General features: G+C 44.5%; 1 protein-coding gene across 6 annotated transcripts in view; it reads right to left on the bottom strand.

The window, feature by feature from the left end:
- Positions 1-25,300, bottom strand: part of Rgs6 (regulator of G protein signaling 6) — a 529,306-nt gene that overhangs the window by 58,066 nt on the left and 445,940 nt on the right. For all 6 annotated transcript variants that reach the window (XM_036205684.1, XM_036205688.1, XM_036205689.1 and 3 more), the window contains one exon: positions 7,015-7,125. In XM_036205684.1, the coding sequence (XP_036061577.1) occupies positions 7,015-7,125 (111 nt within the window). The remainder of the gene's footprint in view (positions 1-7,014; positions 7,126-25,300) is intronic.

The following is a 25,300-nucleotide window of genomic DNA, read 5'->3' as shown; positions in this document are numbered from 1 at the left end:
ATGAGAACCAAATTTCTTTCATGTGATTTCAAGTGATACACAGTCTACTGCATTTTTGTTTGACAGCCTGAATGGATTAAGATAAGTTATCAGAAAAATTATGAAACAAGGGCCAGTCCTCCCAGGAAAGCATATCTAATGACCCCATCTTAGGGCCATGCTGTGAAGAAACAATATTTATTTATTCACCACCCCAAGGACCACAGAAAGGTCTTGGATACTCCAATGGGGTGTGGCCCAGCCAATACCCATTCATTGCTCCCTTTTAGTATGCTCACTTTGGACTTGACTGTGCCCCCTCACTTGTGGTCACTATATTTGCAAGGTGGCTTACAGGGTCATCTAAGGACTGGATGGGGATGGATGTCCAAATGGCGCCTGTGGCAGCTGGCATTGGCCGTTGGTCAATAACTCAACCAAGGGTTGGCTAGAGTGACCCCACATGGCTCCCTCAATGGTCTAAACTTCTCCCAGCATGGTGGACAATTTCAAAGACTTAAGAGCAAATGTTCAGAAACTACTGGGACTCTGCATGGCTGCCTCTCAGAGTGTCACTTGGCCAGTTGGCCAAATAAGGCATCAAAGCCCATGCAGATGAAAACAAATGCCTTCCCTTGACATAGAATCAGCATATGCACACAACGAGGGAAGCCACCAATGAGGCCGTGTTTGGGAATTAACTGCTTTAAGAAAGGAGCTTGAGGGGGTTGGGGAGATGGCTCAGTGGTTAACAGTACTTTTTGCTCTTGTAGGGGACCAGGGTTTAGTTCCCAGCACCAACTTGGTGGTTTACAACCATCTGTAAACTGGTTTAACTCCAGTTCCAAGGTATCCAGTGCCCTCTTCTGGTCTCCACAGGCACCAGGCATGCACATGGCACACATACATACTCACAGGCAAAACACTCATATGCATACAATAAAATAAATAAATCTAATTTTTTTTAAAGGAGCTTAATAGTTCTGCCCAATAGCTGTATATCAGCAACTCGGGAATAGGCTCTGTCCCTTAAGGATGGTCAGTTTGACTTCGCCCAAGTAGAATGAACCAGGTTCTATGTAAGCATTGCTCATGATACTCAGTAGAGAGGGAGCCTTAAACCTTCCCCATGGAGGGAAGAAGGGCTTACCACAATTCTGCAGGCCACACCAGTTTCATGAGGTCGCCCCTCCAAGTAATGTTACCACCAGAACTACTCCCTTAGGCCTCCCTATGACACCTTTCTGATAATGTTTAGATTAGTGAATTCTCCCTGGCTGTGGTCTAGAGACTTTTGGCTAACTGCTCCTCAATGCTAAGCCCTCGCTATTATTATTTTCTTTAACGAAAGTTGACTTCTCAGAATCTCCATCAGATGGAGTTTGCCCTGCCCTGATTATACCCTTTCTCATTCTTAGACTTTTGGATCTAATATCTTATCTGAGACTGAGAAGGGATCCGAGAACAATTCCCTGCTATTTGTATGTTACATCTTATATTGTTTTGTCCATTTTTACGCCCCTCCCTGCACATTCTGCATCCACCCTGCAGCAGACACAATGTGTTCTTCATTTTTGTGGACTCCAAGCATTTCCTCTCACATCCTCATGCCTGGAGCTCAAACTAAGTCAGCCTGGAGTTCTTTGTAGCCCAGAAGAAGTCTAAAGCCCAGTACAGATGAGCAGAAGGCTATCCCCAGGGCATCCTATTTGCTCACACATGGCTTCTTCTTCTCTGCCATGCTCACATGATGTCTGGGAAGACAGAAGACATGGATGATACTTGAGGCCTTGAGAAGAGGGCACGTATGGCCTCTCCTGGCAGCTAACATGCTTAGTTAGTATTCCTGCTTTTGAAAAGACCTTTGTCACCGACTACTAGAATTTCCCTGGCTCCGAATCTTGCCCTTCACCCACCCCCAAATCCCCCATCCTCACCCTTCGTTTTTCTCTCTCAGGGGCAGAAAACAGACTCATCTCACCTTCTCCCTGGGCACAGCCCAACCCTCTCCTCTATAGCCTGAGTCTGCCAAAGCCTTGCCAACAGGGCTTGATTTATGCCCCAAGTGGCTGAATGCCCTTTGCCAAGCAAGGAGGAATTCTGGTGCCAGGTGGTAAGATGGCAGGTTTTATTGACTTTGTTAGATTTTTATCCAGGGGATTTCTTACTCAGAACACAGTGCAAAGTAGGTCTCAATCCATATGGGCTGAATTAGGTGGAACAGAAAAAGCTGATTTGGGTTATTTTCTTGGTCACCTTCGGGCTTTACTGTATAGACAGGGACCATCATTAGGCTGAAGTGTGATGTCAGCACTGATCTCATGCTCCGCATTTCTTTTGACAGCTCTGTAAGCCTCTCAGTGAGTTCAGACGTTCTGCCGGGAGAATCAGGGCTTCATTCTCACCTGTGTCTATAGAGCCCCCCTTGTTTGGGTAGATAAGACTGTGGCTGTATCTTTTCCTAGGCCAGACATTAGCTGAGGGCAGAAGTTGGAACAATAACAGCAGAACTAGACCACATGTATATGACAGGCAGCATTGTGTGGAGGATAGAACGCCGAACAGTTTGAGATAAATCAAGTGGCCAAGCGGCTACCATATCCCTAGTGATCCTGTGCTTCCTTTTCTAGTTAGGGACAGGTGAGAAGATTCCTTTTATCATTGTGAATTAGCTTCGGGCACTTAGCTTCCTTCTTTTCCCAACTGTCGGTGAAATGACCAAAGACGAAATAACTCAGTCACCTACCATCCACCCAACCTATACTTTTGGGTGCCTGTTTTGTGCCAGCTAGAAGACCAGATGATAAAGCAAATCATGGGTCCTCTTCAGAAGTGAACTAGGGGGGTGAGACATGACAACTGGAGACAGCCATGTCACTACGCTTGTAGGTCATCAGGCTTGGGGAGGCTTGAGCGAGAAGGACAGGCAGCTAGGAGGGGCAAATGGCTCAGAAAGACTAAATAGGCCAGGGCCCGGAGCTCAGAAGAACGGATTTTGTTTGTTCGTTGTTTGTGTTCTTAACCCCCATATGTGGAGACAAAGACACGTTCCTCGGGCGGATGGTGAGGTCCAGGCGTTTTGGGGAGGTTTGAAACGAATGGGGCTTGTAACAAAGTCCACAACTGCCACAGAGTTGTGGAAGAGAGCAGAGCGAGAGCCTTGAAGCTCTGAGGAGCAGGACTTCAACAGAGCAGCGGGGTGGGCGTTAGACAGGAGCACACGGAAGAAACCGAAGTACACAACAGGTTCCACATAATGGAAGCAGCTTGTTGAGGGAAGTGTGTGTGTGTGTGTGTGTGTGTGTGTGTGTGTGTGTGTGTGTGCTGACCAGATTCTGATAAAAACAGTGAGACCAGAGCATAGCACCACCACTGATGACAGAGTGTTAAGAACATAAAGAGAAATAAAAACAACAAAACAAAAAGTAATACAAAACAAAACAAAATTAAAAAACCAAAAACCATTTGAGCAACGTAGGGGGATCTCTAAAGAGATTTGATAGCTCTACCCCAGAGGCCTGGAGTTCCTACCAAAGGGAGAGAGAGAGAGAGAGAGAGAGAGAGAGAGAGAGAGAGAGAGAGAGAATGTTTAAAGAATAAATTAAAAAAAAAACTTTAGGAATATTAATCAAAATGTACCTATACAGTTAAAACCAAGAGAGACTAACACAGAAAATACAGAAGCAATAATGATAGCAGTTAGGAGGAGGAGGAGGAGGAGGAGGAGGAGGAGGAGGAGGAGGAGGAGGAGGAAAAAGAAACCCTGAGATAATGAAAGTTTTAAATTCTTGGGTCAGACTGCTATCCCTGTGTAGCAGTTTGAATAAGAAATGTTCCCCATAGTCTCAGGCATTTGTACACTTGGTCCCAGTATGTAATGGTCTCTGTGGAGACTTAGGACCCCACCCCCACCCCCTGCGCCTCCCAAGGCCTTGCTGAAGAACTATGCCCTTGGAGCCAGGCCTTGAGAGCTAAAAGCCTTGCCTACTTGCACTTTTTACTCTCTACTTCTCTCTTGGGGTTCACAATGTGAACTCTCAGCTTGCTGCTGCAGCCACCATGCCTGCCGCCCATGCCTGCCACTTTCTTGGGGTGGCGGTGGACAACTAACCCTATGGAAGCATAGCCCAAATCAACCCTCCCTTAGAAGAAGCCTGCCATGGTGCTTTATCACAGCAACAGAAGACTAACTAATAATGGTCACACCAGAAACGGAATTTTAAAAGTAGATGTCCATTTGCACACTATTCATTCTTGTAATGTTGATGGAAACATAAATTCAGAACGTTGGTTTAAAATACATCATGTTAACATACCTCTGGGGATATGAGTGTGATATCAGAAGGCAGATGGAAACTTGTGTTTTCCATTACACACATGCCCTGTTATGAATTAGTGAACTTTTAAATAAAATATATATATAACTATGGATAAAATAGAAACTAGAATTTGAAGAGGTAATGCAAAAGTTGATAAGAAAATCAAAAGTTGGGGAAGAAGAAAAGAAATTAAAAAAAAAAAAAGAGGAGTTGGAAAAAAGACAAACAAACCAAAGCAAATGGGACTTTTGTGTCCCAATACGCAAAGCAAAGCCACTACTGGGGGACAGGGAAGGAACAGGAGACTGGAAAATCACAAAAGAATGAATCTCTGCAAGCCACATGAAAAACCCTCAATTAAGATATTTCTACACCAGTGAAGAAACAGAAAGAAAATGAGAATTGTCTCAACCTATTAGGTTTACAAAGATAGAAAGGTTGCTAAGGCTGGGGCTGACAAGGATGTGGGAGATGGGTACCTTTAAACCGAAGGCATGGAAAAAAAAAGGGGATCGGTCTTGTTTAGGAAAATCTGGCACATGGACTAAAATGAAAATATGCATTCCATTCCAAGTAACTCCACTTCTGGAAAATTTATAGTAGAAAACTAATTAGACTGGAGTAGGGATGTTCCTTGATTTGTTATTTATATTGCAGAAATAGATGTGAGTTAAATAGTTACAGCCCAGGGATTGGTTAAATAAATTTACTTTATTCATGCCAGGGGATATTATACAGATATTAAAAAGGATAAGGTAGATCTGTATGTGCTTATATATATATATAGCTAATTAAAATAGCATATATACAAATATAATGAACATAATTACACTAGAGATGAGAATATTTTCTATGTATAAAAAATTTAAAGAGATAGTCACTAATTTGGAGCCTCTCAAATGTTCTGAGTTCATGACACCCGTAAGGTCTCAGTGAGTTTTATAGTCTCCCTGAGCCCAAAGAAATGACTAACATTTTTGTTTATCTAAGGTTGGGACCAGTCAACTTAACATGTACTTGTTTCCTAGCAACAGCAACTATATGAAATGCACATACATTAAAGGAAAAAAGTCTTAATATCATTCTTAATCCCTCTCCTGGGTAGTTTTTATGTCAACTTAGAAGCAAGAGTCCTCTGGGAAGAGGGAACCTCAGCTGAGAAATTGCCACCATAGATTGTAAAGTGTTTTCTTAACCAGTGGTTGACGGAGGAGGGCTCAGCCCATTGTGAGTGATGCCATCCCTGGGCTGGTGGTCCTGGGTTCTATTAGAAAGCAGGCTAAGCAAGCCATGGAGAGCATGCCAGTAAGCAGGATTCTCCACAGCCTCTGCATCAGCTCCTGTCTCCAGGTTCCTATCCTGTTTGAGTTCTTGCCCTGACTTCCCTCAGAGATGGACTGTTTCCTGGAAGTGTAAGCAAAATAGACTCTTTCCTCCTCAAGTTACTTTTGGTCATGATATTTCATCACCTCAATATTAATCCTAACTAAGACAATCCCTATATATGCACGTTACACACTGCACTTTTTCTCAAACTGGATCTGGCAGGACCGTGGCCACTTTCATTTCCTAGTCCATATTGATTTCTGTGCAGCATAGCTTTTGAATCACAAAACTCTGAAGACCTAGATTTGCAAAGATTCAACATTAAAAAGGATGGGATGTGGTCGGATCCTCACATTGAATCAACCTAAGCCAGTAGTGTACATGATGTCTGATTTGTCAGATGTCTTGGAGTTTCCATCAGGGGTGTATGCACCCTGGGAGTCCTCTTGGTGCCCTGGACACCCTGGTGCAGTTTGGAAACCAGAGACTCTCCCTGGAAGGCAGGCTGGAGGGAGGAGGAGTTTTCTTCTGTGTGCACATCGGGATAGATTAAGCTTTTTTTAGTAAGCATCTATGACTTCATTAACTGTTACCGGGGTTTTCCACTTCTGAGAAAGATAACAGCCAGAGCACAAAAGAGAAAGAGAACACTTCGGTCATGGGGAATGAAAGAAGAAATCTAAGAACAGATCTGAAGGGGTGCCACGCAGAACTAATCCTGCATGTCATGGAATTTTGGCTGTGCTCCAAATTCCCCTCAGCTGTTATGTCAACACATTTGCTCCCCTCCAAGGACAGAGCCATGCGCTGATGGAACCAGTGATGCCTGTGACCTCAGAAGACCAGCGTGAGGCCAGCCACAGCTCCGGAGCCCTCTGCCTGGGCTCCGGCCTTAATGCTGCTGCATTCCAACTGTGTATCCTTAGGCGAGTTCACCAACTCTGCTCTGCCTCAGTTTCCTCATCTGTTCCGCAGTGAGAATAGTGTTGGCAGCTGAGGGGGTTGATGGAAGTGCTGAGAGATAAGAACAGTGCAGAGAGGGGTTGGCTAGGGTTGTTGCCACCAGAAAGGAAGGGGACAAGTTGAGGCAGCAGAGACTTCCCTCCCAGCAGCCAGAGCTAGGAAATGGCGTGGAGCTGTACCATGACACACAGAGGTCCAGAGAGAGGCCAGAGAGGAGCCACAAAGGACCCATGTACAAACCAAGCTGCAAGGAGGAAGGGACCTTGAGCAAACAGGTGTCAGTATGGAGGGTACTCGGGCCTTTTCTCTTCTGGTCTTATTCAAATTAAAACAGGGAATAAGGTAATTGCATGAGATTATGGATTTTTTTCCCCACATCCCCCCACTACCAAATATTATTATTGTTGTTGTTGTTGTTGTTATTTACCTCATCTCTATGTCCCATAAAGTGATGTCATCGCTGATCCAAGGATTAGATGGCTCTGCTGGCGTGATGAAAGGGTCATACTCCACATACTGCTCTGTGTAAGCGATTAAGCTGTAGGAGGAAGCAAGGCAAAGAAGAACTGATTTCCTAGGAAAGCACTCAGTTCTGTCCCACACCAGCGACAGAGTGTTCTCAGGAAAATCCCACTCCCACTTCTCACTAGCCAAGCTGCTCTCAGTTGTTCTATTCCCTTCCTGTTACCATGTCAGTTTTCCCCGTTGCCATAGGTTTTAGTACACACACTGATGTCCTTTCCAAACACTTAACTCCTTTTCAGAACCTCGATACGCCCCCACCCCAGCTTATGCTAAGCTTACTGATGCAGAGGTCCCAGCTCATGGGTGTGATACCCAATCCCCAAAGATTATGGGTTTCAAGAAGAAGAAGAAGCAGAGTCCACAGGGAATTCCACAGCTCTACCAGAATTCCCAAACAAATGATTCACTTGCTGAATAGACTTTTAACTCCCACCTGACCATGACTTCATACAGGTTTAGTCTCAAAAGCTACTTAGCTTTTCTAGGTATAATTGCAACCTGATAGATCTGTAGATAGAAAACAGAAACTGCCCAGGGGCAATGCTGGCTGTCTTGACATACAAAGGGTAGGGTGTGTGTGTGTGTGTGTGTGTGTGTGTGTGTGTGTGTGTGTGTGAACATGTATACACACACATAAACACATGTGTATATGTGATAAGCCCAGTACACCTAACTGCCTATCCCACAATACCAAATGATCATATGTGTGTGTGTGCAGTGGAGGAGGAGTAGCCTGGGCTGTTTTCCCCCATCTTTTCTCACAGAAGCTTCGGCCTCTCTCTTTCGCCTCTTCTAGCATTTGACTGCAAGCATGTGCTTTTATAACGGCTCTTGACTTATTCATTTTAGACAAGGACTGACTTCTACTCATTGGCCCTTTAGCACCCCGACTCCCTGCCTTCTATGAGCTTCTGGGTGAATTCATCCAACCATTGTTGTTAAGTCAGTGTCCAGATTATTAACTGGCTAAAATTTTCGGCTGCTCAGCTGAGCAGCACCCTACTCTTTCCCCGTGTATTAACAAATTGGTAACACATCTAGAAATAGACTCCCCCCCCCCCCATGCATCTTTTATTAGATGCTCTGTCAGGCCTTCCCTGCCCCCAGAAGGTGTCCTCTTCTGTATCCCCTAGTCCCCTTGCTTCTATCTGGACCTGACACAAAAGCCATCACCTCTTCACTTAGACATTGAGTCCTTGTTCCATGGATTCCATTTCTGGCCCTTGGCTTTACTCTTCAGCTGTGATGAAGCATGTCCTTTGATAGCTTTCTAACAAAGGTTTGTGAGAGTTAAATATTTGAGTACTGGAGGCCTAAAAAGAAACGCTCCTGTCAATCTCAGTTTTTGACCGATGGTGGTGGCGTAGGTCACTACGTTAAAAGTCACCCTCCTTCGGAATTCTGAAGGCATTACTCTATATATTTTGGCCTCTGGTGTCACTCTTGAGAACGCTGGGTCCACGTGGCCTGTTGTCATTTTGTCTGTTTCTCTCTGTGTGGATTGAGGTCTCTGTTTCATTGCTAAAGTGCTCTGCAATTTTATGGTGGCCTGTTATTTTATTCATTATATTGAGCACAATGTGAAATAAATTTTAAAATACCCCCATAAATTTTATTTCTTTGCTACTTTAATACTCTTAATCTCCCAATTTTCTTGTTCAACATGACAATTTTTATTAACACATGAACAGCCTGAACTATGATTCCAATTTTTTTTAATATTTCATCTCCTTGTTTGAGTGTCTTTTGCCCTGGCTAGTTATGTATTTAAAATGTAGGTAGACACGCTCTCAAGACTTTACTCTTATCATAGTACCAAGATTCTTGTTTTATCAATGAAATGTCCTCTCCTATGTCAAAGGTCACTAGTTCTCCATATTTATTATATATTTTTTTCTGTTAGTTGAGCTGTTTTTGGCTCTCCAAGTCCACTCCTTCTGTTTGTATGTGTCAATGATGTCCCTTCAGTCTGGGGCTTTCCTTGAGGATCTGGAAAAATCTTTGGACATCCATTTATACTGAAGACTCAAGTACACAAACCTGCTTGGAGGCTGGGTGTGCATGTGCACAGAGTGTGTAAACAGATAGGCATCATGGCCAGGTCCCAGTCAGCCTGCTTGTCTTTTTATTACAGCTCTGAAATGGAGATAGAGTCTTTCCCCTGAGGATATTTATGCTTCTCTAAGCACTTTAGCAAGCCATTCCCGTAAGGTCCACGCTGTAAATGTTTGAGGCTTTGTGAGCCAGACAGTATTTATCTCAGCTCTTCTGCTGATACAATGAGGGGGTGGGGAGTCCACCCCTCCCCGACCCAGAAGCCCCACAGTTCAGGAAATAGAATGTCTACTGACTCTTGTCTTCACTAGGCCTCAGTGCTGTTGAATGTATCAGAGGTCTGAGGTTATGTGACTCAGTTTCTCCAGAGAGTAGGGAGAGAGCAGTTCCCAGGGGGGCAGGTAATCTGAGGACAGAAGTCTCCAGAGGCAGACTGACTTGTTTGGTTGCTGTCAGCTCGTGGCTCACTCTTGCCATCCATGATCCTCATGCCTCCCAGAAACAGCATGAGATCTGTTAGGTCAACTGGCTCACTGTCAACCTCACTTCTGCTCCAGCATGTAGATTACAGTGCTCTTCATTCTGTCCTTCCCCACTTCCTTTTTGACCAAACTCTGAAATGTTACAAGCTAGCAAAGGTACAAAAGGCTAGGAACTAGTTGTGTGCAATCCCAACGCTTGGAAGAGTGAGGCAGAAGGTTGTAAATTGGAGGCTAGCCTGGGGTATTTAGAGAGACCTTATCTCAAAACCAACCAACCAACCAAACTAACCAACCAAACCAACCAACCAACCAACCAACCAACCAACCAACCAACCAACCAACCATACAAACAAATATTGTAAGGAATAATATCTATACTCACTGCCCAATTGAAAAATTGAAATATTTACAAATAGAGAAGTGAAGGCCTGTGGATTATGGTTCATACATTTTCTTTCTTGGGAAAATGTGTTGAACCCATTAATTTGTCAATTTGTTAAGCTTGTGTTTAAGACAGATGAAGGGTCCACTCCTTCCTGGGCACTGGATGGGTGTTAGGCCCTGTTCAATCACTGTTAAATCATGGCCAGTGTTAATCAGACACTTGTTAAGTTGATAGTGTAGGCATACACGAAGGCCGGGGTAACCTGGTTTCCTAGTTAGCAGCTGTGGACTCCCCCTTGCTACCCTGAGCAGAAGGGCCGAGCCTAACAGGTAGCCGGACTGCTCTCTCACTCCAGCATCCCCCTTTCCATACACTCTGTGGATGGTTTCCGATAATTATGAAAATATCACAGCTGACTACCCTGGATCTTAAAGGATCTTTCAAGCCTGGGCTGCTTGAAACAGTTTGTGCCAGACTTTTTGTTATCAGAAACATTTGTGAACTCTAGGTGACCCTGCAACCATTTCCACTTTGGCCTCAGGAAGAGGAAGAGTACTTCCCTTGGTGGAAAGACTAGTTACCAATTATTGCTGAGAGGTAAAGTCCTTTGGTCCGAAACACAAGAAGCCTCAATGATTATGAATGGTGCTAAGATGCAAGATTCTGATTGGCCCAAACAAGTGGCTGTGATTGGTCCAAAGCCAGGGCTATATAAACAGTTCGCTCAGGCTCACTCAGTGAGTGGGCTGGGAGATGCTCTTTGGTGCTGTCTTCTCTGGTGTTGTAGCATTTGACCCCATAAGAAGGATTCCCCACAGTGATATTTTCTTGCTTACTTTCAGCAGTGTGGACCCAGCTGGTAGAGCCAAGAGACAGCTGAGAGTGATGGCAGAGAAAAAGGGGGTAGTGGCCTTGGCATGGTTGTTGTATGGCTGAGGAAGAAGTGACCACAGGCCCAGACGTGGCCAGCAGTAGTGATCTTCACCGCCTCTCAGTCCCGATCATCTACTCATCCACCTGCTTGGCTGGATGTCCTTGTTCAGTGATCTGAACAGTACCAGACACTGGCTTGCTGAGTGGCAGGCAATCCCACCCTGACTCCCAAAAGATGTGCCAGAGGAGGCAGACATCCTGAGTCATCTCAGCAGGATGCTGGTAGCTGAGATCGGAGATCTGCCATCAGCGACCCGAGATCTGAGCGCAGCCAGGATGAAGAAGGGAAGTGGGAAGATGAGAGAGAGCCGAGAGTACCTAAAGGCTAAAAGGCTGCAAGGAGCATGGAAAAGAACCTGCAGGCCCTGTTCACCATCAGAGTTCCAGACAATCATCCAGTCTTCAGGGCCATGGGTCTCAGCCCCTAAGCTGAGTGCTGTGACACTGGATTCCGCCAAGAGCCAAGGGTCCCAATGCCTGAAGCTTGCATAGGGTTTAGAACACTCGCAGTGTGGTGGGTATTGTGTTCCCTGAAATATTGTGTGTCCCCCGAAATAAACTTATCTGGGGTCAGAGAGCAGGATGCCACAATATTAAACATGAGGATGGGCAGTGGTAGCACATGCCTTTAATCCTAGCATTTCAGAGACAGAAATACCTCTGGATCTCTGAGTTCAAGGCCACATTAGAAACAGCCAGGCATGGTGACACACGCCTTTAATCCCAGAAATTGAGCCTTTAATCCCAGGGAGTGGCGGCAGAAAATAGAAAGATACATAAGGCGTGAAGACCAGAAACTAGCAGCATTTGGCTGGTTAAGCATTTGGCTGGTTAAGCTTATAGGCTTTGGAGCAGCACAGTTCAGCTGAGAGCCACTGGGATGAGGACACAGAAGCTTGCAGTCTGAGAAAACAAGATCAGCTGAGGAACTGGCGAGATGAGGAAGCTGTGGCTTGTTCTGCTTCTCTGATCTTCCAGCATTCACCCCAATAACTGGCCTCAGGTTTGATCTTATTAATAAGACCTGTTAAGATTGCTAAGGCTCCATACCTAAGAAGTGAACAAAGACCTAACACTGGAGTACACCACTCATCACTGCTTCCTGCTGCCAAACACTGAGGGAAACAAAAGTTGCCCAAGACAAGCATTTGAAAGATGTATAAAAATTATTATCATCCACTTGATAGGATCCGAACTCACATAGGAGACAAGTCTCTAGGTATTTAGAGACTTGTATTTAGATTATGTTTGGCCTCTAGTCATGTCTGTGAGCAGTTATTTTAATCAGATTAATTGAAGTGGGCAGCCCCATTCTCTAGACTGGGATCCTGGACTCATAAAAAGGAGAAAGTGGCTGAGTATCAGCAATCATCCTCTGCTTCCTGACTGCAGATGCAATGTGACCAGTTGCCCCAAGTTCCTGCCACCAGAATGCCCTGCCATCATGGGCTGGACTCTCAAACTCTGAGCCAATATAAATCTTTCCTTGTTTTGGTTGCCATTGTCACAGCAACAGGAAAAGTGACTAATCATCCTTCTCCTTGACTACACATGATCTCTATCCAAGTAGAGCAAGAAAACCTTCTCTTATCTCATTAGTGAAAAGTTCATATTGTTTTGATTCATTTAGTGACATGTTTGGGGGGAGTGAAGAAAAAGAATAGTTTATTATATATAATTATATATAATATATAACATGTAATATATGTACACTATATTGCACATGTATAATTTACTTAAAGCTTATTATAATTTATTTAATCATCTCCTGTATATTAGATACAGATTTTTAATATACTTTTAATATGGTATAGTTCATTGCTCTCACATAGGTTTTTTTCCTTTTTCTTCTTTTTTTAAAATCTTGCTGGGGTGTGGATCTTAAATGTCTCCTAAAAATTCGTATGTCTAAGGCCTGGTTCCCTGTGCGACTGTGTTCAGAAGCAGAGCCCTGGGGTGGAGTGGGGGGAGGTGAATGAGTCACAAAGACTCTGACCTCATGAGTAGATTGTCTTTCTATGGATTCATAGTCTAAGAGGCTGCACACAGTGTGGGGTGGAAATTTAGGAGGTGGATGGAGTTTAACTGGAGGAAGTAGGTCATTGGGATCATGCTCCCAAAGGGTGTCTTTTGTCTTGGTTCTTCTCTCCTTACTCCCTAGCTTACTCCTGGCCACTGTGAGGCAAGCAGTTTGACTCTGCCATGCTCAACTGGCTTACCATAGGCTCAAAAACAACAGAAGCAACAGATGCAAACTTCTGAAGCTGTGAACTAAACCTTTCATCTTCTTAATTTGATTTCCTCAAGCATTTTGTCACAGCAACAGAATGCTGACTTACATCTTCTGCCATATCTATTTGTAAATCATATCTGCAACTAGAATACTTTGGCCCAAAGATATGAACATTTTTATAATTACTAATCCACAGTCATTTTCCCCCCATAAATATGGCTAGCTGTGGGCTACCAGTTTCCTCTACCACAGCAAACTCACAGCCACAGTCTCTACCACTAAATTGCAAAGGGGAAATAAGGTTAACTAAATGCTGAAAATGTAAAGTCATCATGCTGAGGTGCCATTGCTACATGTAATATGGTCCATAAGTGGCAACACAAGCGTCCTCTTCTAGTTGTCATGAATTCGGATTCTTAGACTTTGGGCTCTACTGAGTCAGAGTCTTCATGTTAATAAGGTTGCCATGTGACTCATATCACATGGAAGTTTTAAAAATCAGATCAGTTTTCTTAAGAGTACAGGATATACTGTGTTTTATTCATTAAACCATCATGAAGGAAGGGCTGGGGAGATGGATGGAGCTCAGCGGGTAATGTGCTTACTTACAAACATGAGGGCCTGAGTTTAGATTCCCTAGCACTCACATACAAAGATGGGCATGATGGCTCATGTCTGTAATCCCAGTGCTGAGATGGAGACAGGATGATACTTGGAGTTGACTGGCCAGCCAGTCTTGGTGAGCTCTAGGTCCAGTGAGTAACCTTGTCTCAACATATAGGGTGGAGAATGACATTAACCTTTGGCCTTCACTCATACACACACACACACACACACACACACACACACACACACACACACACACAAAACCTAGAATCGCTGGGAAGAGAATCTCAATGAGGGGTTGTCTAGATCAGACTGGCCTGTGGGGATGTCTATGGGGAATTGTCCTTGATTATATTAATTGAGGCAGGAAAATCCATCTGTTGTAAGCAGCCCTATTCTCTGGGTTTGGGTCTTGAACCGTATAAAAGCAAATGGAGTAGTAGGCATGAGTGCATTCATCTTCTCTGCTCTTGACTGTGGACATGACCAACCAGATGCTTCAAGTTTGCTTGAATTGCCAGTAATGATGGGGATTTGCTTGAATTGCCAGTAATGATGGATTATAACCTGCAATTGTAGGCTGAATAGACCATTTCTCTGTTAAAGTTACCTTTGCCAGGGTGTTTGATTACATCAATAGGAAGGAACCCACACACATGAACCTGCACACAGATGGAATGTACCCATGTATGCAACACACACACACACACACACACACACACACACACACACACACACACACACACGGACACACACACGGACACATGCACACACATCATAATGAAGGAAACTGCTAATTCTGGTTTTAAAGATGGCTGTCGATTTCCTGACACCTAAGAACCTCCTTGTCCTCCAGTGCTCTATGTTGGAAGGCCTGTGTTTTAGTTCTTGGGTGGGTCATTTATCTGATCTTTATCAAGTTCACACTATGGTATGGTATATAATGACCTTGTTGAATACTTGAGACCATTATGATTAAAAAAAAAAAAAAACAGGAAAATATTTCCAAAGGCTCTTGAGCATCTTCTCAGACACAGAATACACAACAGAAGCCACCATGCACAGTGGGGGTGCATCATCGCCTGTCCTGTGAGCCTCCTTTGAGGTTTGCATCCTGACAGGTCAGGATTCATCTGAAAGAGCTTTACAGTGTGGCAAGAATAATATACAGGGGAAGTGTGCTCAGGAAGGACCCCTGCAGTCTGGACCAGGATGAATGAGTGCCCACAACTGGAAGCCACTCCTGGGTCACTTGGACTAATTTCATCCATCCTGAAAGAAATGAGATTGATGTCACAAATTACCACAGACTTAGTGGCTTCAGTGTGGACTCGGCTCTGGAGGCTAAAAGTCTGGGCTCTGCAGGACTGCATTCCCTTCCAAGGGTCCAGAGGGAATTGTTCTTGCTTATGGAAGGAAGCTTCTAGTGGCTTCAGGCAGTCCTGGCTTGTGGCTGCAGTACTCCAGTCTCTATCTCTAGTGGCCTCCTCCTGTGTCTGCAACGTGACCTCTCTTCTCATTCCATCCTATCCCTTCTCCTTGTTATAAAGTTTACATTCTTCCCTCTCCTCTCTTCTCCCCCCCTCCTCTCCCTACCCCTCTCCTCTCCTCTCCTCCTCTCCCCTCCTGTCCTGTTCCCTCCCCACCTCTCCTCTCTCCCTTCCCCACTCTTCTCTTTCCTTCTTTTCCTTATATGAATGCTTATCTTTGGGCTTAAGGTTCTTCTGGACAATTCATCTCAAGATCTTAAAAAAGAAATTATTATTTGAAAATTTCACACTTGTATACAATGTGGTTTGCTCAAAAAAACCACCCCATTCCTTCCCTTCCAACTCCTTCCATTACCCATCTCATTTCACACTCCTAAGATCATGTGCTCTTTCTTCACAACCCACTGAGTCCACTTAGTGCTGCTGGTGTGTGCATGGGTGCAGGGCCATCCTCCAGAGCACAGGCAACTCACCAGGGCCACTTCATCACATCTGCAATGATGCTTTCCCCACACAAGGTCACATTTACAGGTTCTATACGTTAAGACCTGTACATCTCTTGGGGGAGATGGGGTTAAACTATTCAACTTCCTAGCAAGGAACGTTTAAACAGTAGTGGGGTTATAGGGGACAATACTGGGTCACTGGACAGCTTCAGATGAGCACAAGACAAGTCGTCAGCAAAAATAAATAAATAATAATAAATTCTGTTCAAGGGGTTAGGATGACAGGTCCTGTTAAGGTGTGCTGTTGTGGAATATTTGTACACTGTGTGCAGATGTGTTGCTGTGATTGGTGTAATAAAAAGGTAGGCAGGAGGTATAGGTGGGACTTCAGGCAGAGAGAAAAGAAGAGGAAGAGAAGATCGAGATGTGCAGGAGTCGAGAGCCAGACACAGAGGAGGCAGGACTTGCAGGAGGAGAGGTAAAAGCCATGATTGATGTGGCAGCACAAAGATGAATAGAAATGGGTTAATTTAAGTTGTAAGAGCTAGTTAGAAACAAGCCTAAGCTAAGGCCGAGCTTTCACAATTAGTAAGAAGTCTTTCTCATTATTTGGGAGTTGGCTGGCAGGATGTTACAGTGTTCCTAAGTGTCACAGGCATGAGGAGATATTGGGAGCCTCTCTGACTATGAGATACTTGAATATCCATGGTGGTATCCCAAAATCTGAGATGATGCAAACAGTTCATGGCTCTTCTTTCCTTCACCCATGACCTCTCTGTCCTTTCAGGATATCTGCTCTGGCTAATGATAGGATATCTGTCTCAACTGGCTTTATATCTTAAAGAAAAGATATCTGCTTGACAGCAAAAGTGAGACCTCCTTATCTAGCTAATTTACAAATTGGGGGATTTTCTTAAAGCTAGAAGTAGACTTTCCTGAATTTCTAGAATGTGGGATTGGAAGAAGAAAGTTTCCTGCTCCTCTTTTCTTTACCCTTCTCAGGTTTCTGAGAGTTGGGCTGGGCTTTTCCATCCTGAAAGGAGGCATCCAACTTCTCAGGTCAGGGGCTAGAGTTAAGCCTCCCGGGTGGAGTCCTAAATGAGAATAGGGGAAACATCAAGAGAGGGAGAAAGTCCCAGGAAAGGCTGGGCTTCCAGAATGACCTACAGGGAAAGGCTGCCTTCCCTGTCTGACAGCACACAACCATCAACTTAGACAGTTGTCTAGACACAGCTTTCAGCAGTAGAATCCCAGAGGGCCAGGAAGTAACTAAGGACTGTGAGGACTCAAGCCAGAATCACACAGGTTCTTAGAGATATTTAGAGAAAATTGGGAATGGGTGTATCTTCAGAGAAGTGGGCAGAGAAGGGCTGGTGAGACTGAATGTTGATGTTGGTCCAAGACAATGGGGCTGAGTGCATAAGGCAGGGTTTCATAACAGTAGGCATGAATGGAACCGTTCCCCAGATAGGGTCCAGACAGGAAACAGGATAGACTGCAGAGGAACACGTGGGAGAAGTGTAGGGACTTCTCCAATGAAAACCCTAGCAATCTAAGTCTGAATCAAGACAAAGACTAGAGTTTAGTGCCACAGTGACAGTGATGGGTGGAATTGGCCACGAGGGAAATTTATTCTACTGACAAAGGAAATGTATTTTTTTTTTTTAAATTTTATGTAAGTGAAGTTGACTAGTGTGGTGGTATTGTGTTCCCCAAAATATTGTGCAGGCTAATAAACTTATCTGGGGTCAGAGAACAGGACGACCACAATGTGAAACATGAGGATAGGCAGTGGTAGCACATGCCTTTAATCCTAGCATTCCAGACACAGAAATACCTCTGGATCTCTGAGTTCAAGGCCACATTAGAAAGAGCCAGGCATGGTGACACACGCCTTTAATGCCAGAAATCCAACCTTTAATCCTAGGGAGTGACAGCAGAAAGAGAAAGATTATATAAGGCGTGAAGACCAGAAACTAGAAGCATTTGGCTGGTTAAGCATTTGGCTGGTTAAGCTTTTAGGCTTTGAGCAGCAAAGTTCAGCTGAGATTCATTTGGATGAGGACTCAGAAGCTTGCAGTCTGAGGAAACAAGACCAGCTGAAGAACTGGAAGGTGAGGAAGCTGTGGCTTGTTCTGCTTCTCTGATCTTCCAGCATTCACCCCAATAGCTGGCCTCAAGTTTATTTTATTAATAAGAACTTATAACAGTTCTGCTATGGACTAGAGCCTTCATAAGGGATCAGGAAATAATATGAGATCCAGTGTTACGTTTCATGGGATCTATTGAATTGTCAGAAGCAACCATGTTTGCCTACCAGAGGAAAAGATGCTTAGCGATGTGGGGATGTTAAAGACAGTGAGGGTGTAGAGAATCTTAGAGAGAAGGAGACATTAGACTTGTGTATTTGTTCTTAATAATACTGTAATAAATCACCCCAAACTCAGTAGCATAAAATAACATCAATTTATTAGCCTAGTTTTGAGAGCTAGAGTCAGGAATGGGTCTCACTAAGTTAGAATTGGTGTCAGTTGGGCAGTCAATTTAATGCGGGGGGGGGGGGGGAAATGCTAGGGAAGAAGCCATCTTCTTACCTGATCCAGCTTCTAGGGACTTGCCTTGGCTTCTGGTCCTTTCCATCTCCAAAGTCAGCAACGGCTGAGTGAATCTTTTGAGTGAATCTTTCTATGTCTCATCTCATGAATACTGACTTTTCTAGCTGTTTTGTCTATCTTTTAAGCACACGTAAGATGACCTCTGGCCCACCCACATGATGAGGATAACATATGCATTTTAAAGTGTAGTCAGTGGCAGTCTTAACCTCCGCTGCAATCTCAGCTCTCTTTGCCATACAGCATAACCTAACTTCCGGCATTAGGATGTGCTCATCTCTGAGAGACCATTAGTCTGCCTACCACAGTTGTTACTTTAGAGGAATTGCTGCAGAAGGCACAGTCACCTACAGAAAGATGAGGATGTAGACATTCAGGCCACCATTCATTGCCATTGTCACAGTCCATGCCAACAAACCCAGCGTTCAAGAATCAATGCTCCTCCCTGTCTTGCCTGCCACCCCACCACATGGGGAAGACCGAGTCAGAAACATGTCCCCTCTCTCCCTCTCCCCTCCTCTCTCTGGCATAGATTCTATGCTGGCTAATTTATGCCAACTTGACTCAAGCTGGAGTCATCTGGTAAGAGGGCACCTCAACTGAAAAAAATTCCTCCGTAAGATTGGGCTGTAGGCAAGCTTGTGGGACATTTTCTTAATTAGTGATTAAAGTGGGAGGGCCCAGCCCACTGTGGGTGGTACCACCCCTGGGCTGGTGGTCCAAGGTGCTGTAAGAAAGGCTGAGCAAGCCACAGGGAGCAAGCCAGTAAATAAGCAGCACCACTCCATGGCCTCTGCATCAGCTCCTGCCTCTAGGTCCCTGCCTTGCTGGAGTTCCTACCTCCACTTCCTTTGATGATGTACTATAATGTGGAAGTGTAAGCAAAACAAACCCTTTCCCCCAAGCCATGGCATTTCATCACAGCAATAGAAGCCCTAACTAGGACAGATTCATATTGTACATTGTGATGGGCTTCAGAGGGAAATCTTCATACAAGCATTTTGACTATATGCACCTCTTTCTCTGTTTTTATTCCTATTAACTCCTCAGACTATACTGTATAGTATATAGTATGTACTACACACACTTTTTTTTTATATTTATGTAAAATTTAGGATCCACAAATGAGAGAAAACGTGATACTTGTCTTTCGGAGTCTGACTTATTTTGCTTAGCCTGGTGCTTTCTGGAGTAACGTGCATTTTCACTGACACTCACATTGGTGATTCTGTGATCTTCATGGTCTATTGTCTCAGTTGCTCTATTGTTGTTTTATGGATGCCAATACCAGCGACAGTGAGAAAGTGTTCGTTACTAAGACAAGGTGAGAGAATCCAGTGTCCCAGGTAGACAGGGAAGGTCATTAGCCTCTCTCCTCTTCTGCTTCTCCACCTCATCAGACTGTCACAAGACCTGAGCTCCACACCTGTGGCTGCCTTCTTTCTCTCTTGTCTCCCATCTGGGCTGGAAGGGCCTTATTCTTGGGAGCTAGAGTTTCCAAGGCAAGGATGCAGGAAGAAAATAAAGCATTGACCATCTATCTACACGGGATAAAAATCTAAGCTTAATGCAGAGACTGAAGACTCGGGACTTGCTTCTTGATGATCCAATGCCATTTCCAAGTTGTACAAGAAGGTACAAAGTGAGGCAGAGACATTGGCTAGGAAGACAGTGAATAAATTGAGTTGTGTTGGACCTTGGACTGGGTCTCTTGGAAATCTATGGGATGATGATAGGGAACCTAGGCAGTGAGATGGTCTCCAAAATGGGTGAGAGCAGACATAAATGGTGTTTCTGGCAACTTGCTGGGATCTACTCAGCTGAAGAGTGCATCCTGACATGCACACAGGGATACTAAACATTGCCATGGTTCTGCCTGGAAGCCTTGCTCCAGGCCACTGTTGATTTATTCAGGGCCAGCTACCTGCCCTTGATGGGGCTGATGTGTTTTTTCTGAAGCTGCAGGGAATGGAGCTTGTCACATCTTCTAGCACATGTCGAAAATAAGGGATCGCAAGGCTTCACACACAGAAAGGGAGCAGGGCCAATATTGCCCGAGGACTCTGAGAGACACTCAAGGTCCTGCCCTTCCTGGGCTTATGTAGCATGGCTGCCAGCCCCATGCCTAACTCTGAAACAGCTCTCTGCATTCTGGGATTTAATATATTCTCATTTTTTTTTTTTTGCTGAACCCAAGTAGAAATTATAATTGCTTTGCTTTGAAACCTAACAAATATCCTTGGGATGGGGATGAAGGAGATGGCCGTATGAAGATCAAGTTCAACAGGGCAGCTTCGATGGGGATGGGAGAGGCACTCAGTGCCCCAGAACATGTGTTTCCTGGTGGTATACAGATCACAAGATGAATGGACTTTGTTCAGGAGACTCAAGACAAAGGAAAGGCCAGGCAGGCAATGAAGGCGAGAACCACAGACAAGATGTAGTACTATTTGTGTCCAAAGTCAATACTAACGACCACAGAAAGACTTGGGGACTGGCATCAAAAACAAAAAGGGAAATGAAACCAGAGGCATAAAAGGGCTTTGTAGGATGCCTGGTGCAGTTGCACACAAGCAACGATGGTCCCTAAGTACACAGCTGTGACAGGCACAAAAGCAGAATCAGAGGAATTGGGAAATAGGAAGTAAATAAAGGAAGTCCAGAGGAAGTCTGTTAGGAACAACACTTGTCACTTAGCACTTGAAAAATTCTTGGCCCCTTACTCCTGACTCCTCATGAGTGTCCTGTTTTCTGGTTTTCAAATGGTAAATTCTCACACCATCAGAAGAGGTTAATCTGCTGAGTTCTGGTGAAGATGCTGCCTGCCCTTGCTAGCGGTTATGGACTGGCTCTCGGGTACGGGGCTGGCTAATTTGTCTGTATTTCAGCCTCATCTTTACAAGTAGGTGCTGTCAGGGTGGACCCTCTGTGGTCAGTGTGTTCTTTAGTGCACTATTCACCACCCACTGGAGTCACCAGACCCCACCACATCATAGGACAGTGCTGGCACAGAGTCAGATGTAAAGGCATCACTTTATCTTTTTTCTTTGTCGAGAAAGACTCTCATGAATCACAAGCTGATCCTGACTCACTATGTAGCTGAGGAGGAACCACAAACCTCTGATCTTCCTGCCTTTACCTCTTGGGTGATACCTGGTCTAACCCCGGGCTTGATCTATGCTAGGCAAGCTCTCTACCAGCTGAGTTACATCCATGGAAAGCTCTGCAAAGTCAGTTTCTAATTATACTCACCATTCCAGAGAATGAAGTAGATATTGACTCAGGTTGTAATTATGGGCCACCTTGATATATTTGGAGAGGAAGAACATAATGAAAGGGACTTAGAAAATACCTAGTCTACCCACTTGGAAAGGCTTGGAGGCAAGTTTTAGATTCCATCCTTTCTTCCTCAACAAAAAGACTCATAATTTCCTCACATGTTATGTGAGATAGTACACCCCAAAAATTAATAAGATAAACTGGAGGAAGAACAGATTCTGTCTATCACAGTGAAACAATATATGGGAGTGGTTGCCCAGTGCACACATGTAGAGTTTGGCTTATAAAGCAGAGAAGTTGAAAAGGCACTGACATTGGTAATTGCTACAGAAAAAGGTATGGGCCAGGCGGTGGTGGCGCATGCCTGTAATCCTAGCACTCGGGAGGCAGAGGCAGTTGGATCTCTGTGAGTTCGAGGCTAGCCTGGTCTACAGAGCTAGTCCAGGACAAGCTCCAAAGCTACAGAGAGAAACCCTGTCTCAAAAAACCAAAAAAACCAAAAAAAAAAAAAAAAAAAAAAAAAAAAAAAAAAAAAAAAAAAAAATAAAGAAAGAAAGAAAGAAAAGAAAGAAAGAAAGAGAGAAAAAGGTATGGCCTGCAGCTGTGGACGGCGTTACTGCAGAGAAAACTAGGTGTGGAATCTGAAGTGCCGTGCAGGTGTCTTTTTGTCCTCACTTCAGATATACACTAAAATGTGTTAAAGCATTCATATAGTCAGAGCCTGTGAAAGAGCAGGAGAGCCAGAAAGCCCATGCACAGGGATATGGAGGGGTCAGGCTTGCTCCTTTGTTTGGGTGTGTGCAGTTTCCAAATAGTGATGTTCAAAAGGGAAGTGGGACAGAGAGGACCTGATGGGAGAGGAGACAGGGTACAGAACCCCTTTGCAGGCAGGGAGGAAGGAGGTAATCTTTTCCAGGTGGGAGAAGGTGAGTAGGAGAGAGACTGGGGAGAACCCCCTCACTTCAGGTCACCCAGAGATGAAGTTTTCAGGGGGAGAAACTTGGGTTTAGTGAAGGAGACGTTAGTTCCTCAGAAAGGAGAGTGTATACTGGCCACATCTCCTGACCCCTTTTCCTCCACAGACTGCAGATTCCAGACCTTGGTCTGGAGAGGGTGACCTTGGCTAGAAGGTGACTTCTTACTATTTTTCTACCAATTAAGATGGGCTTGGAGAGAGGAGGTACAAGGACCACACCGTTTCTCAAACCACATGAAAGCAAAGTTGTGATGACTTCTTTTCTCCTTCCCCTGAATTTATCATTAGACATTAAGTTCACGGACTTCTCTCACCCTAGCAGGTTTTTAATGGAGCCTTAGGGCATCCCGTTCCTTGCTGTCTTATCGCATTTCATTAATTACATTTCATGATCACCGAGGGTCAGGAGGCAGAGGAGGAACCGGCATCCAATTTTAGGGAGCAGCAGCAATCGTAGAGATGGGCAAGCAAGATGATGTTTAAAAAATCAATTTAGCAGTCAGCTGTGACACACAAGCGACTCCCAGTAATGGAGTGAGGGTGAGCTGAGTACAGCAGCAGCAGATATAAAATGAAACAACTTGATCTTTCTGTGTGCAGGTGCTGTGTCGGGACCTGAGGCAGTACCTCGGGATACTGTGGTGTTCCACAGCATTGCTAGGCTTGGAGGGAAGTCTTGTGGGGGAGAGCTCAGAGATGCCAGGCAACTGGAAACAGAGATGTGTAGAGTTCTATGTTCTCAAAGCTGTTGCTAGCACTGGAATGCTTGGGGCTTGAGTGGGTGGATTAGCATGAAGATGCACTTGGGACTCTTGTAAAGAGGAGGAAGACCTCTCCCCTCTCTCTCTTTATTTTTTCAAATTCATCTGTCTGGAGAAGTGACCACAGAGTCTATTACAGTTTGGATCTTAAATGCCCTCCAAAGCTATATGCGTGAAAGGCTTGGTCAGCAGCCTGTGTGTGTGTGTGTGGGGGGGGGGTGTCATAGGACCTTTGAGAAGTAGAGCCTAGTGGAAGGAACCAAGGTGGCTGGGATTGTGCCCTTGAAGGAGATATTGGAACTTCTGTTCTTCTTCTCCTCTCCTCTCCTCACCCCTCCCCTCCCATCCTCCTGCTTCCTCCTCCATTCACATCTAGCATCTTTGCTTCATTATGTCCTTCCCACTTGATATTTTATCTTGGCACAGGCCCAAAATTGATGGCCCAAATGAACATGGATCGCAAGCTCTGAACTATGAGCTCAAACACAATTTCCTCCTTCTAAGTTGATTCATTTCGGTATTTTGTTACAGTAATAGACAGGTGACCAACACAAGGGTCTCTTCAGCATCTCCAGGTGAAAAAACATACTTCTTGCCTCAAAATTCATTGTCATTAAGAAAAACATGACTCATGGGAAAGAGCTTTTTTGCCCTGGCTTAGGATCAAGCCATTGTGATTTGACTTTCTGGTGGTGGTAGATTGATAGACTGTGGTACACTAGCCTTTTAGCCTAGTCTTTAAGCTTGTGACTCTGTTTCTGCTTTTTTCTTGTATTCTTGTTTCTGTGTGAGTGATATCAAAATAGTCTGTTTGAGGATGAGAGTCCATGTAAAAGGCAGTACAGCTGTCCGTGTCGAGGTCATCCTGCATAATCAGAAGCCACACACACAAGACACAACCCAGATCAGCAGAGCTATCTACCCTGTTTGCAGCAGCAAGCAGACAAGCAGCTTAGCCCATGCAACCAGCTGGCAATAGACATGTGAGAAAAAGGAAATGCCCATTGAGTCATACCCTCGTATATAGTTTTGCTTCCAGCAACTTCAGGCACCCATGATAAGCCACAGTCTTGAAATATTAAGTAGAAAATTCCAGAAACAAATAATTCATAAGTTTTAAAACTATATGCTGGCCTGAGCAGTGTGATAAAATCTCCACCTGAGACGTGACTTTTGCCCAGTGTTTCCATGCTATATATACTACCTTCCCATAAGTCACTTAATTGCGGCATGTGCTATCAGACTCACTGTTGTGGAATTGCAGTGCTGGTGTTCAGCCATCCCTTATTTTACTGAATACTGCCTCAAGTTGCACAGAGTGGTGATGCAGGTAATCCACACCAAAGAAAAGCTGCAAGACACTTCCTTTACATGAGTATGTGAAAGTTCCAAAAGAGGTTGCATTTACCTTGTTGTTATGATTGTTTATGATTGTCTGATTGTCTTATTTTATTATTAGTTAGTATTAGTCTCCTAGATGTGTAGGCATAGGAGAAAATGTATAGTGTATGCAGCATTTGGCAGTATTTGACCAGCCCTGGGAAGATCCTGTTCCCTTTGGGCAGAGGGAAGTGACTACAGTTTTAAGCCTCTGAGTTTGGAGCTTCTTTGTTAGCCACAGCTGACTGATATGCCTTGTCGGTTACAGCTTGGGAAAGGATGATACATCTTCAGAGAGGAGGATATTACTAAAACAACCATATTGATGGGAACAAGGAAGCAAACCATTGGGCAGTGGTGTTGCATGCCTTTAATCCCAGCACTTGGGAGGCAGAGGCAGAGGCAGAGGCTGGTGGATCTCTGAGTTTGAGGCTAGACTGGTCTATGGAGTGAATTCCAGGACAGCCAGGGCCACACAGAGAAACCCTGTCCCCAAAAAACCAAACCCAACCAAACTAAATCAAACAAAACCAAACCAAAAAGACCAACC

This window comes from Onychomys torridus, chromosome 14 (genome assembly GCF_903995425.1).
Source record: "Onychomys torridus chromosome 14, mOncTor1.1, whole genome shotgun sequence".
Taxonomy (NCBI): domain Eukaryota; kingdom Metazoa; phylum Chordata; class Mammalia; order Rodentia; family Cricetidae; genus Onychomys; species Onychomys torridus.
Note: the sequence above shows the minus strand (reverse complement) of the source record. Positions and strands in the feature narration are given on the sequence as shown.